The sequence below is a fragment of the Salmo salar genome, unplaced genomic scaffold, assembly GCF_965601325.2.
Source record: "Salmo salar unplaced genomic scaffold, fSalSal1 ptg000635l, whole genome shotgun sequence".
Lineage (NCBI taxonomy): Eukaryota > Metazoa > Chordata > Actinopteri > Salmoniformes > Salmonidae > Salmo > Salmo salar.
The window spans coordinates 415,203-428,833 of record NW_027675447.1 but is presented as its reverse complement, the minus strand read 5'-3'; the positions used below and the strand labels follow the sequence as shown (position 1 = coordinate 428,833).

General features: G+C 51.4%; 1 protein-coding gene across 11 annotated transcripts in view; it reads right to left on the bottom strand.

The window, feature by feature from the left end:
• Positions 1 to 13,631, bottom strand: part of LOC106590754 (centrosomal protein of 192 kDa) — a 97,306-nt gene that overhangs the window by 77,077 nt on the left and 6,598 nt on the right. For 10 of the 11 annotated variants that reach the window (XM_082972291.1, XM_082972300.1, XM_082972294.1 and 7 more), the window contains exons 6-9: positions 11,588 to 11,729; positions 9,440 to 9,555; positions 8,445 to 8,531; positions 771 to 923 (exon numbers count right to left, since the gene is read on the bottom strand). In XM_082972291.1, coding sequence (XP_082828417.1) covers positions 771 to 923; positions 8,445 to 8,531; positions 9,440 to 9,555; positions 11,588 to 11,729 — 498 coding nt within the window. The remainder of the gene's footprint in view (positions 1 to 770; positions 924 to 8,444; positions 8,532 to 9,439; positions 9,556 to 11,587; positions 11,730 to 13,631) is intronic. The other variant, XM_082972295.1, reaches the window with a different exon arrangement.

Genomic DNA, 13,631 nt, shown 5'->3' with positions numbered 1-13,631 from the left:
GACGGGGGGACAGAGACGTGATCATACCAGCTGAAGCAGTGAGATGGAGAGACAGACAGACGGGGGGACAGAGACGTGATCATACCAGCTGAAGCAGTGAGATGGAGAGACAGACAGACGGGGGACAGAGACGTGATCATACCAGCTGAAGCAGTGAGATGGAGAGACAGACAGACGGGGGACAGAGACGTGATCATACCAGCTGAAGCAGTGAGATGGAGAGACAGACAGACGGGGGGACAGAGACGTGATCATACCAGCTGAAGCAGTGAGATGGAGAGACAGACAGACGGGGGGACAGAGACGTGATCATACCAGCTGAAGCAGTGAGATGGAGAGACAGACAGACGGGGGGACAGAGACGTGATCATACCAGCTGAAGCAGTGAGATGGAGAGACAGACGGGGACAGAGACGTGATCATACCAGCTGAAGCAGTGAGATGGAGAGACAGACAGACGGGGGGACAGAGACGTGATCATACCAGCTGAAGCAGTGAGATGGAGAGACAGACAGACGGGGGACAGAGACGTGATCATACCAGCTGAAGCAGTGAGATGGAGAGACAGACAGACGGGGGACAGAGACGTGATCATACCAGCTGAAGCAGTGAGATGGAGAGACAGACAGACGGGGGGACAGAGACGTGATCATACCAGCTGAAGCAGTGAGATGGAGAGACAGACAGACGGGGGGACAGAGACGTGATCATACCAGCTGAAGCAGTGAGATGGAGAGACAGACAGACGGGGGACAGAGACGTGATCATACCAGCTGTCGGGAGGTGCTGGACAGCAGCAGTCTGTGTCTGGTAGAAGTGTGTCTCCTAGCCGTCTCCAGTTCGTCCTCAGTGTCCTCCTCGTCACTACCAGGACACGAGTCCATCCCTGTAGCAGCAAGCCGCACGTCAGGCATCTGGAAACACTCATGACAGGACAAACAATCCAATCTTAGTGAAACCAGGCTGAAATAGAACACTAATATATACTGTTTAGTTTGTACAGGAAGATGAATAAAGGATACTAGTTGTGAACAAGATCCATTGGCTGACAAGTGTATGACTGAGCTGCTCTTAGTCTTCATAAAAAAAGGTTTCAATATACCAGTGTTTTCCGCTAGTACATAGGAATAGCCAACCAGGCCCCCGCCGAGCCAGAGTCGTAGCCAACCAGGCCCCGCCGAGCCAGAGTCGTAGCCAACCAGGCCCTCCCCCCGAGCCACAGTCGTAGCCAACCAGGCCCCGCCGAGCCAGAGTCGTAGCCAACCAGGCCCCCGCCGAGCCAGAGTCGTAGCCAACCAGGCCCCCGCCGAGCCAGAGTCGTAGCCAACCAGGCCCCGGCGAGCCAGAGTCGTAGCCAACCAGGCCCTCCCCCCGAGCCAGAGTCGTAGCCAACCAGGCCCTCCCCCCGAGCCAGAGTCGTAGCCAACCAGGCCCCGCCCGCCGAGCCAGAGTCGTAGCCAACCAGGCCCCGCCCGCCGAGCCAGAGTCGTAGCCAACCAGGCCCCGCCCGCCGAGCCAGAGTCGTAGCCAACCAGGCCCCGCCCGCCTAGCCAGAGTCGTAGCCAACCAGGCCCTCCCCCCGAGCCAGAGTCGTAGCCAACCAGGCCCCCGGCGAGCCAGAGTCGTAGCCAACCAGGCCCCGGCGAGCCAGAGTCGTAGCCAACCAGGCCCCGGCCGAGCCAGAGTCGTAGCCAACCAGGCCCTCCCCCCGAGCCAGAGTCGTAGCCAACCAGGCCCTCCCCCCGAGCCAGAGTCGTAGCCAACCAGGCCCTCCCCCCGAGCCAGAGTCGTAGCCAACCAGGCCCTCCCCCCGAGCCAGAGTCGTAGCCAACCAGGCCCCCGCCGAGCCAGAGTCGTAGCCAACCAGGCCCCGGCGAGCCAGAGTCGTAGCCAACCAGGCCCCGGCGAGCCAGAGTCGTAGCCAACCAGGCCCCCGCCGAGCCAGTCGTAGCCAACCAGGCCCTCCCCCCGAGCCAGAGTCGTAGCCAACCAGGCCCTCCCCCCGAGCCAGAGTCGTAGCCAACCAGGCCCTCCCCCCGAGCCAGAGTCGTAGCCAACCAGGCCCCCGCCGAGCCAGAGTCGTAGCCAACCAGGCCCAACCGAGCCAGAGTCGTAGCCAACCAGGCCCAACCGAGCCAGAGGTGGTTGAAATTTGTGGAATCTGGTACATTCTACTGCCTTGATTTGATCCGAAATACACACTAAATTATTCAATACTTTATCGAGTTTACCTCCCAGATTGGAAACATTTGTGGTATTGTGTAGAAAGACATTACTTTACAATTTAAATTACTGAACATGAATTCAGTGTATTGTCAGTCGTTTTGGATATATGACCAGGACTAAGAACATTAAAAAACTTTAATATTTAATCAAATCTTCTTTGATATTGACCATAACCTATCGGTGGGGGGAAACCTGTGTTATGGCTTTTCAACCTCAGCTCTGAATCCACAATATGGCAATCTAATAGAACTCAGGGGGTTTTCTTTAATGGAAGCTTCTCTAATTTCAAACAGTGTGGTGTACCACAGGGCAGCTCTCTAGGACCTCTACTCTTTTTACCAATGACCTGCCACTGGCATTAAACAAAGCACGCTGATGATTCAACCATATATATGCGTCAGCAACCCCAGCTAATATAGTCACTGAAACCCTTAACAAAGAGCTGCAATCTGTTTTGGAATGGGTGGACAGTAATAAACTGGTAATCTTGGCTAAGACTTGAGCAAAGTGACAGTCACTTCTTGTTTTTATAATAAACATTAATGTGTTGGGAAATTCCAAATTGTTGGCATAGTAAAACTTACACACAGCTCTGACAAACACACATACCCCCACCAGACATGCCACCAGGGGTCTTTTCACAGTCCCCAGGACCAGAACAAATTCAAGGAAACATACAGTTTTATACAGAGCCATGAGTGCATGGATCTCCCATCTTATATAGCGCAAGTGAACAGCGAACCTGGTTTCAAAAAACAGATAAAGCAACACCTCACGGGACAACACCTCTCCTCCACGTGACATACTGGTTGTGTACAGTGGGGCAAAAAAGTTTTTAGTCAGTCACCAATTGTGCAAGTTCTCCCACTTAAAACGATGAGAGAGGCCTGTAATTTTCATCATAGGTACACGTCAACTATGACAGACAAAATTAGAAAAGAAATCCAGAAAATCACATTGTAGGATTTTTTATGAATTTATTTGCAAATTATGGTGGAAAATAAGTATTTGGTCAATAACAAAAAAGTTTCTCAATACTTTGTTATACACCCTTTGTTGGCAATGACACAGGTCAAACGTTTTCTGTAAGTCTTCACAAGGTTTTCACACACTGTTGCTGGTATTTTGGCCCATTCCTCCATGCAGATCTCCTCTAGAGCAGTGATGTTTTGGGGCTGTCGCTGGGCAACACGGACTTTCAACTCCCTCCAAAGATTTTCTATGGGGTTGAGATCTGGAGACTGGCTAGGCCACTCCAGGACCTTGAAATGCTTCTTGCGAAGCCACTCCTTCGTTGCCCGGGTGGTGTGTTTGGGATCATTGTCATGCTGAAAGACCCAGCCACGTTTCATCTTCAATGCCTTTGCTGATGGAAGGAGGTTTTCACTCAAAATCTCACGATACATGGCCCCATTCATTCTTTCCTTTCAGTCGTCCTGGTCCCTGTGCAGAAAAACAGCCCTAAAGCATGATGTTTCCACCCCCATGCTTCACAGTAGGTATGGTGTTCTTTGGATGCAACTCAGCATTCTTTGTCCACGAAACACGACGAGTTTTTACCAAAAAGTTATATTTTGGTTTCATCTGACCATATGACATTCTCCCAATCCTCTTCTGGATCATCCAAATGCTCTCTAGCAAACTTCAGACGGGCCTGGACATGTACTGGCTTAAGCATGGGGACACGTCTGGCACTGCAGGATTTGAGTCCCTGGCGGCGTAGTGTGTTACTGATGGTAGGCTTTGTTACTTTGGTCCCAGCTCTCTGCAGGTCATTCACTAGGTCCCCCCCGTGTGCTTCTGGGATTTTTGCTCACCGTTCTTGTGATAATTTTGACCCCACGGGGTGAGATCTTGCGTGGAGCCCCAGATCGAGGGAGATTATCAGTGGTCTTGTATGTCTTCCATTTCCTAATAATTGCTCCCACAGTTGATTTCTTCAAACCAAGCTGCTTACCTATTGCAGATTCAGTCTTCCCAGCCTGGTGCAGGTCTACAATTTTGTTTCTGGTGTTCTTTGACAGCTCTTTGGTCTTGGCCATAGTGGAGTTTGGAGTGTGACTGTTTGAGGTTGTGGACAGGTGTCTTTTATACTGATAACAAGTTCAAACAGGTGCCATTAATACAGGTAACGAGTGGAGGACAGAGGAGCCTCTTAAAGAAGAAGTTACAGGTCTGTGAGAGCCAGAAATCTTGCTTGTTTGTAGGTGACCAAATACTTATTTTCCACCATAATTTGCAAATAAATTCATAAAAAAATCCTACAATGTGATTTTCTGGATTTTTTTTCTTCTCATTTTGTCTGTCATAGTTGACATGTACCTGTGATGAAAATGACAGGCCTCTCATCTTTTTAAGTGGGAGAACTTGCACAATTGGTGGCTGACTAAATACTTTTTTGCCCCACTGTATCTACTGACATGTAACTGATGGATGAGCACACGCTACATGTTAATGTTTTTAACATATGTAAATTGTAAAGTCTTTTGTCTGTCACGTCTGTCGTTATGTTGGACCTCTGTAAGACCAGCTAGTGTCTTTGTCGGGCAAATACAGGATCCTAATCAATCAAAAACGATAGTCGGGCTAATTAATACATTTAGTTAATTATGTACTAAGTTCAACTCATTGTTGAATTTTGTTTTAATGCCTGGATTCCGTGAGGGCTCTAATGATCATATATGGACCAGAATAAGGCTCTCCACTTCCTGTTGTTCCGTGAGGGCTCTAATGATCATATATGGACCAGAATAAGGCTCTCCACTTCCTGTTGTTCCGTGAGGGCTCTAATGATCAAATATGGACCAGAATAAGGCTCACCACTTCCTGTTGTCCCGTGAGGGCTCTAATGATCATATATGGACCAGAATAAGGCTCTCCACTTCCTGTTGTTCGTGCAGTGATGATTCACCATCTAAATGTTATCATTGATCTGCAGATAAATCGTACAACAAAAAAACCCAGATGAACAGCTCTGTCAGCGATGCGATTCAGGGAAGCTACACTGACGCTAAAGTGAGCGACTTTGGTCTTGTCTGACAAGCCCCGATGTACCAGTATAGCTTCTGTCCCTCTCATCGCCCCAACCTGGGCTCGAACCAGGGACCCTCTGCACACATCAACAACTGCCACCCCCACGAAGCATCGTTACCCATCGCGCCACAAAATGCCGCGGCCCTTTGCAGGGCAAAGGGGGACAACTACTTCAAGGTCTCAGAGCGAGTGACGTAAGCCGATTGAAACGCTATTAGCCGCGCACCACCGCTAACTAACTAGCCATTTCACATCGGTTACACCGACGTCCTAGGAAAAGAAACCTAGACAATCCTTTGGTTTACTGGTCCAGATGTGACACCGTGAACATTTAACCTCACGATTGATGAACGAGATACAGGAGATGGACTTTAGGTTATAAAAAGGTTTCCAACTGACTGAATAGTCAACACTGGCTGCCAATCACAGCCCACCTAGTCAACACTGGCTGCTCAGCTGCCAATCACAGCCCACCTAGTCAACACTGGCTGCCCGGCTGCCAATCACAGCCCACCGAGTCAACACTGGCTGCTCGGCTGCCAATCACAGCCCACCTAGTCAACACTGGCTGCCCGGCTGCCAATCACAGCCCACCGAGTCAACACTGGCTGCTCAGCTGCCAATCACAGCCCACCTAGTCAACACTGGCTGCCAATCACAGCCCACCGAGTCAACACTGGCTGCCAATCACAGCCCACCGAGTCAACACTGGCTGCCAATCACAGCCCACCTAGTCAACACTGGCTGCCAATCACAGCCCACCTAGTCAACACTGGCTGCCAATCACAGCCCACCTAGTCAACACTGGCTGCCAATCACAGCCCACCTAGTCAACACTGGCTGCTCGGCTGCCAATCACAGCCCACCGAGTCAACACTGGCTGCTCGGCTGCCAATCACAGCCCACAGAGTCAACACTGGCTGCCAATCACAGCCCACCGAGTCAACACTGGCTGCCCGTCCGGAAAGTAATAGAGTCATGGAGGAGCGGTATCCACCTGATCATAGAGTCATGGAGGAGCGGTATCCACCTGATCATAGAGTCATGGAGGAGCGGTATCCACCTGATCATAGAGTCATGGAGGAGCGGTATCCACCTGATCATAGAGTCGTGGAGGAGCGGTATCCACCTGATCATAGAGTCATGGAGGAGCGGTATCCACCTGATCATAGAGTCATGGAGGAGCGGTATCCACCTGATCATAGAGTCATGGAGGAGCGGTATCCACCTGATCATAGAGTCATGGAGGAGCGGTATCCACCTGATCATAGAGTCGTGGAGGAGCGGTATCCACCTGATCATAGAGTCGTGGAGGAGCGGTATCCACCTGATCATAGAGTCATGGAGGAGCGGTATCCACCTGATCATAGAGTCATGGAGGAGCGGTATCCACCTGATCATAGAGTCATGGAGGAGCGGTATCCACCTGATCATAGAGTCATGGAGGAGCGGTATCCACCTGATCATAGAGTCATGGAGGAGCGGTATCCACCTGATCATAGAGTCATGGAGGAGCGGTATCCACCTGATCATAGAGTCATGGAGGAGCGGTATCCACCTGATCATAGAGTCATGGAGGAGCGGTATCCACCTGATCATAGAGTCATGGAGGAGCGGTATCCACCTGATCATAGAGTCATGGAGGAGCGGTATCCACCTGATCATAGAGTCATGGAGGAGCGGTATCCACCTGATCATAGAGTCATGGAGGAGCGGTATCCACCTGATCATAGAGTCATGGAGGAGCGGTATCCACCTGATCATAGTAATAGAGTCATGGAGGAGCGGTATCCACCTGATCATAGTAATAGAGTCATGGAGGAGCGGTATCCACCTGATCATAGTAATAGAGTCATGGAGGAGCGGTATCCACCTGATCATAGTAATAGAGTCATGGAGGAGCGGTATCCACCTGATCATAGTAATAGAGTCATGGAGGAGCGGTATCCACCTGATCATAGTAATAGAGTCATGGAGGAGCGGTATCCATCTGATCATAGAGTCATGGAGGAGCGGTATCCACCTGATCATAGAGTCATGGAGGAGCGGTATCCACCTGATCATAGAGTCGTGGAGGAGCGGTATCCACCTGATCATAGTAATAGAGTCATGGAGGAGCGGTATCCACCTGATCATAGTAATAGAGTCATGGAGGAGCGGTATCCACCTGATCATAGAGTCATGGAGGAGCGGTATCCACCTGATCACAGAGTCATGGAGGAGCGGTATCCACCTGATCATAGAGTCATGGAGGAGCGGTATCCACCTGATCATAGAGGTCATGGAGGAGCGGTATCCACCTGATCATAGAGTCATGGAGGAGCGGTATCCACCTGATCATAGAGTCATGGAGGAGCGGTATCCACCTGATCATAGAGTCATGGAGGAGCGGTATCCACCTGATCATAGAGTCATGGAGGAGCGGTATCCACCTGATCATAGAGTCATGGAGGAGCGGTATCCACCTGATCATAGAGTCATGGAGGAGCGGTATCCACCTGATCATAGAGTCATGGAGGAGCGGTATCCACCTGATCATAGAGTCATGGAGGAGCGGTATCCACCTGATCATAGAGTCATGGAGGAGCGGTATCCACCTGATCATAGAGTCATGGAGGAGCGGTATCCACCTGATCATAGTAATAGAGTCATGGAGGAGCGGTATCCACCTGATCATAGTAATAGAGTCATGGAGGAGCGGTATCCACCTGATCATAGTAATAGAGTCATGGAGGAGCGGTATCCACCTGATCATAGTAATAGAGTCATGGAGGAGCGGTATCCACCTGATCATAGAGTCATGGAGGAGCGGTATCCACCTGATCATAGTAATAGAGTCATGGAGGAGCGGTATCCACCTGATCATAGAGTCATGGAGGAGCGGTATCCACCTGATCATAGAGTCATGGAGGAGCGGTATCCACCTGATCATAGTAATAGAGTCATGGAGGAGCGGTATCCACCTGATCATAGAGTCATGGAGGAGCGGTATCCACCTGATCATAGTAATAGAGTCATGGAGGAGCGGTATCCACCTGATCATAGAGTCATGGAGGAGCGGTATCCACCTGATCATAGTAATAGAGTCATGGAGGAGCGGTATCCACCTGATCATAGTAATAGAGTCGTGGAGGAGCGGTATCCACCTGATCATAGTAATAGAGTCATGGAGGAGCGGTATCCACCTGATCATAGTCATCCAGGAACTGGTATCGGTTCTGTGGTTCTGTGGAACTGGGCTGAGATGAATAGTCTTGGTTGGTTGGCTGGTCCTGAAAATCAATACAATATTATTATGAACGAAGAAACAAATCAAATCATTTATAAAGCCCTTCTTACATCAGCTGATATCTCAAAGTGCTCTACAGAAACCCAGCCTAAAACCCCCCCCAAACAGCAAGCAATGCAGGTGTAGAAGCACAAACAGACAGATATAACAATGACATGTGTTGAGAGGGGAAGACAGCAGAGGAGAGAGAGAGAGAGACGGGGAGAAAGCAGGGGAGAGAGAGAGGGGAGAGGGGAAGACAGCAGGGGAGAGAGAGAGAGGGGAGAGGGGAAGACAGCAGGGGAGAGAGAGAGAGGGGAGAGGGGAAGACAGCAGGGGAGAGAGAGAGAGGAGAGGAGACAGCAGGGGAGAGAGGAGAGGAGACGGGGAGACAGCAGGGGAGAGAGAGAGGGGAGACGGGGAGAAAGCAGGGGAGACGGGGAGAAAGCAGGGGAGAGAGAGAGGGGAGAGAGAGAGGGGAGACGGGGAGAAAGCAGGGGAGAGAGAGAGGGGAGACGGGGAGAAAGCAGGGGAGAGAGAGAGAGGGGAGAGGGGAAGACAGCAGGGGAGAGAGAGAGAGGAGAGGAGACGGGGAGACAGCAGGGGAGAGAGAGAGGGGAGACGGGGAGAAAGCAGGGGAGAGAGAGAGGGGAGAGGAGACGGGGAGACAGCAGGGGAGAGAGAGAGGGGAGACGGGGAGAAAGCAGGGGAGAAAGCAGGGGAGAGAGAGAGGGGAGAGAGAGAGGGGAGAGAGAGAGGGGAGACGGGGAGAAAGCAGGGGAGAGAGAGAGGGGAGACGGGGAGAAAGAGGGGAGAGGAGACGGGGAGGAAGCAGGGGAGAGAGAGAGAGGAGAAAGCAGGGGGGAGAGAGAGGGGAGAGAGAGGAGAAAGCAGGAGGAGAGGTCATCTTACAGCAACAGGTATCTCCTGGCCCTCCACCCGTCCTCTCTGCATGGCAGGGCCAACCAGCTGGTTTAAGTACAGGTCCAGTTCTTCATCCTGCAGGTCGTTCACGTCGACGTCGTCATCTGGGGATCAAACAGACACAATACACAGCTTATAACCACCATCAGAGAGGAGAGGAGTTCAGACACAATACACAGCTTATAACCACCATCAGAGAGGAGAGGAGTTCAGACACAATACACAGCTTATAACCACCACCAGAGAGGAGAGGAGTTCAGACACAATACACAGCTTATAACCACCACCAGAGAGGAGAGGAGTTCAGACACAATACACAGCTTATAACCACCACCAGAGAGGAGAGGAGTTCAGACACAATACACAGCTTATAACCACCACCAGAGAGGAGAGGAGTTCAGACACAATACACAGCTTATAACCACCATCAGAGAGGAGAGGAGTTCAGACACAATACACAGCTTATAACCACCATCAGAGAGGAGAGGAGTTCAGACACAATACACAGCTTATAACCACCACCAGAGAGGAGAGGAGTTCAGACACAATACACAGCTTATAACCACCACCAGAGAGGAGAGGAGTTCAGACACAATACACAGCTTATAACCACCATCAGAGAGGAGAGGAGTTCAGACACAATACACAGCTTATAACCACCATCAGAGAGGAGAGGAGTTCAGACACAATACACAGCTTATAACCACCACCAGAGAGGAGAGGAGTTCAGACACAATACACAGCTTATAACCACCATCAGAGAGGAGAGGAGTTCAGACACAATACACAGCTTATAACCACCATCACCACAATACACAGCTTATAACCACCATCAGAGAGGAGAGGAGTTCAGACACAATACACAGCTTATAACCACCACCAGAGAGGAGAGGAGTTCAGACACAATACACAGCTTATAACCACCATCAGAGAGGAGAGGAGTTCAGACACAATACACAGCTTATAACCACCATCAGAGAGGAGAGGAGTTCAGACACAATACACAGCTTATAACCACCATCAGAGAGGAGAGGAGTTCAGACACAATACACAGCTTATAACCACCACCAGAGAGGAGAGGAGTTCAGACACAATACACAGCTTATAACCACCATCAGAGAGGAGAGGAGTTCAGACACAATACACAGCTTATAACCACCACCAGAGAGGAGAGGAGTTCAGACACAATACACAGCTTATAACCACCACCAGAGAGGAGAGGAGTTCAGACACAATACACAGCTTATAACCACCACCAGAGAGGAGAGGAGTTCAGACACAATACACAGCTTATAACCACCATCAGAGAGGAGAGGAGTTCAGACACAATACACAGCTTATAACCACCATCAGAGAGGAGAGGAGTTCAGACACAATACACAGCTTATAACCACCATCAGAGAGGAGAGGAGTTCAGACACAATACACAGCTTATAATCACCATCAGAGAGGAGAGGAGTTCAGACACAATACACAGCTTATAACCACCACCAGAGAGGAGAGGAGTTCAGACACAATACACAGCTTATAACCACCATCAGAGAGGAGAGGAGTTCAGACACAATACACAGCTTATAACCACCATCAGAGAGGAGAGGAGTTCAGACACAATACACAGCTTATAACCACCATCAGAGAGGAGAGGAGTTCAGACACAATACACAGCTTATAACCACCATCAGAGAGGAGAGGAGTTCAGACACAATACACAGCTTATAACCACCATCAGAGAGGAGAGGAGTTCAGACACAATACACAGCTTATAACCACCATCAGAGAGGAGAGGAGTTCAGACACAATACACAGCTTATAACCACCATCAGAGAGGAGAGGAGTTCAGACACAATACACAGCTTATAACCACCATCAGAGAGGAGAGGAGTTCAGACACAATACACAGCTTATAACCACCATCAGAGAGGAGAGGAGTTCAGACACAATACACAGCTTATAACCACCATCACCACAATACACAGCTTATAACCACCATCAGAGAGGAGAGGAGTTCAGACACAATACACAGCTTATAACCACCATCACCACAATACACAGCTTATAACCACCACCAGCTATATATATATATATAGTTATAGTTATAGTTATATATATATAGTTCAGAAAGTCTCACAGCCTCACCTGTGACATCACTGTTCATGCTGTCCACAGACATGAGCTTCTCATTGGCCAGGAAGCTGGAGACACTCCCACTGAAGCGGTCGCTGTCTGCGCCGTCACTGGCCAGAGTCTGATCGTCTACGGTGCCGGGGGGGAATCGGACCTGGATCACAGAGACAGAATTACAACCACCCATACTGGACCCTAAAGGACAGGGGGGAGGCTACCACCCATACTGGACCCTAAAGGACAGGGGGAGGCTACCACCCATACTGGACCCTAAAGGACAGGGGGGATGCTACCACCCATACTGGACCCTAAAGGACAGGGGGGAGGCTACCACCCATACTGGACCCTAAAGGACAGGGGGGAGGCTACCACCCATACTGGACCCTAAAGGACAGGGGGGAGGCTACCACCCATACTGGACCCTAAAGGACAGGGGGAGGCTACCACCCATACTGGACCCTAAAGGACAGGGGGAGGCTACCACCCATACTGGACCCTAAAGGACAGGGGGAGGCTACCACCCATACTGGACCCTAAAGGACAGGGGGAGGCTACCACCCATACTGGACCCTAAAGGACAGGGGGAGGCTACCACCCATACTGGACCCTAAAGGACAGGGGGAGGCTACCACCCATACTGGACCCTAAAGGACAGGGGGAGGCTACCACCCATACTGGACCCTAAAGGACAGGGGGGAGGCTACCACCCATACTGGACCCTAAAGGACAGGGGGAGGCTACCACCCATACTGGACCCTAAAGGACAGGGGGAGGCTACCACCCATAATGGACCCTAAAGGACAGGGGGGAGGCTACCACCCATACTGGACCCTAAAGGACAGGGGGAGGCTACCACCCATACTGGACCCTAAAGGACAGGGGGGAGGCTACCACCCATACTGGACCCTAAAGGACAGGGGGAGGCTACCACCCATACTGGACCCTAAAGGACAGGGGGGAGGCTACCACCCATACTGGACCCTAAAGGACAGGGGGGAGGCTACCACCCATACTGGACCCTAAAGGACAGGGGGGAGGCTATCACCCATACTGGACCCTAAAGGACAGGGGGGAGGCTACCACCCATACTGGACCCTAAAGGACAGGGGGGAGGCTACCACCCATACTGGACCCTAAAGGACAGGGGGAGGCTACCACCCATACTGGACCCTAAAGGACAGGGGGAGGCTACCACCCATACTGGACCCTAAAGGACAGGGGGAGGCTACCACCCATACTGGACCCTAAAGGACAGGGGGGAGGCTACCACCCATACTGGACCCTAAAGGACAGGGGGGAGGCTACCACCCATACTGGACCCTAAAGGACAGGGGGGAGGCTACCACCCATACTGGACCCTAAAGGACAGGGGGGAGGCTACCACCCATACTGGACCCTAAAGGACAGGGGGAGGCTACCACCCATACTGGACCCTAAAGGACAGGGGGGAGGCTACCACCCATACTGGACCCTAAAGGACAGGGGGGAGGCTACCACCCATACTGGACCCTAAAGGACAGGGGGGAGGCTACCACCCATACTGGACCCTAAAGGACAGGGGGAGGCTACCACCCATACTGGACCCTAAAGGACAGGGGGGAGGCTACCACCCATACTGGACCCTAAAGGACAGGGGGAGGCTACCACCCATACTGGACCCTAAAGGACAGGGGGAGGCTACCACCCATACTGGACCCTAAAGGACAGGGGGGAGGCTACCACCCATACTGGACCCTAAAGGACAGGGGGGAGGCTACCACCCATACTGGACCCTAAAGGACAGGGGGGAGGCTACCACCCATACTGGACCCTAAAGGACAGGGGGGAGGCTACCACCCATACTGGACCCTAAAGGACAGGGGGGAGGCTACCACCCATACTGGACCCTAAAGGACAGGGGGGAGGCTACCACCCATACTGGACCCTAAAGGACAGGCTACCACCCATACTGGACCCTAAAGGACAGGGGGGAGGCTACCACCCATACTGGACCCTAAAGGACAGGGGGGAGGCTACCACCCATACTGGACCCTAAAGGACAGGGGGGAGGCTACCA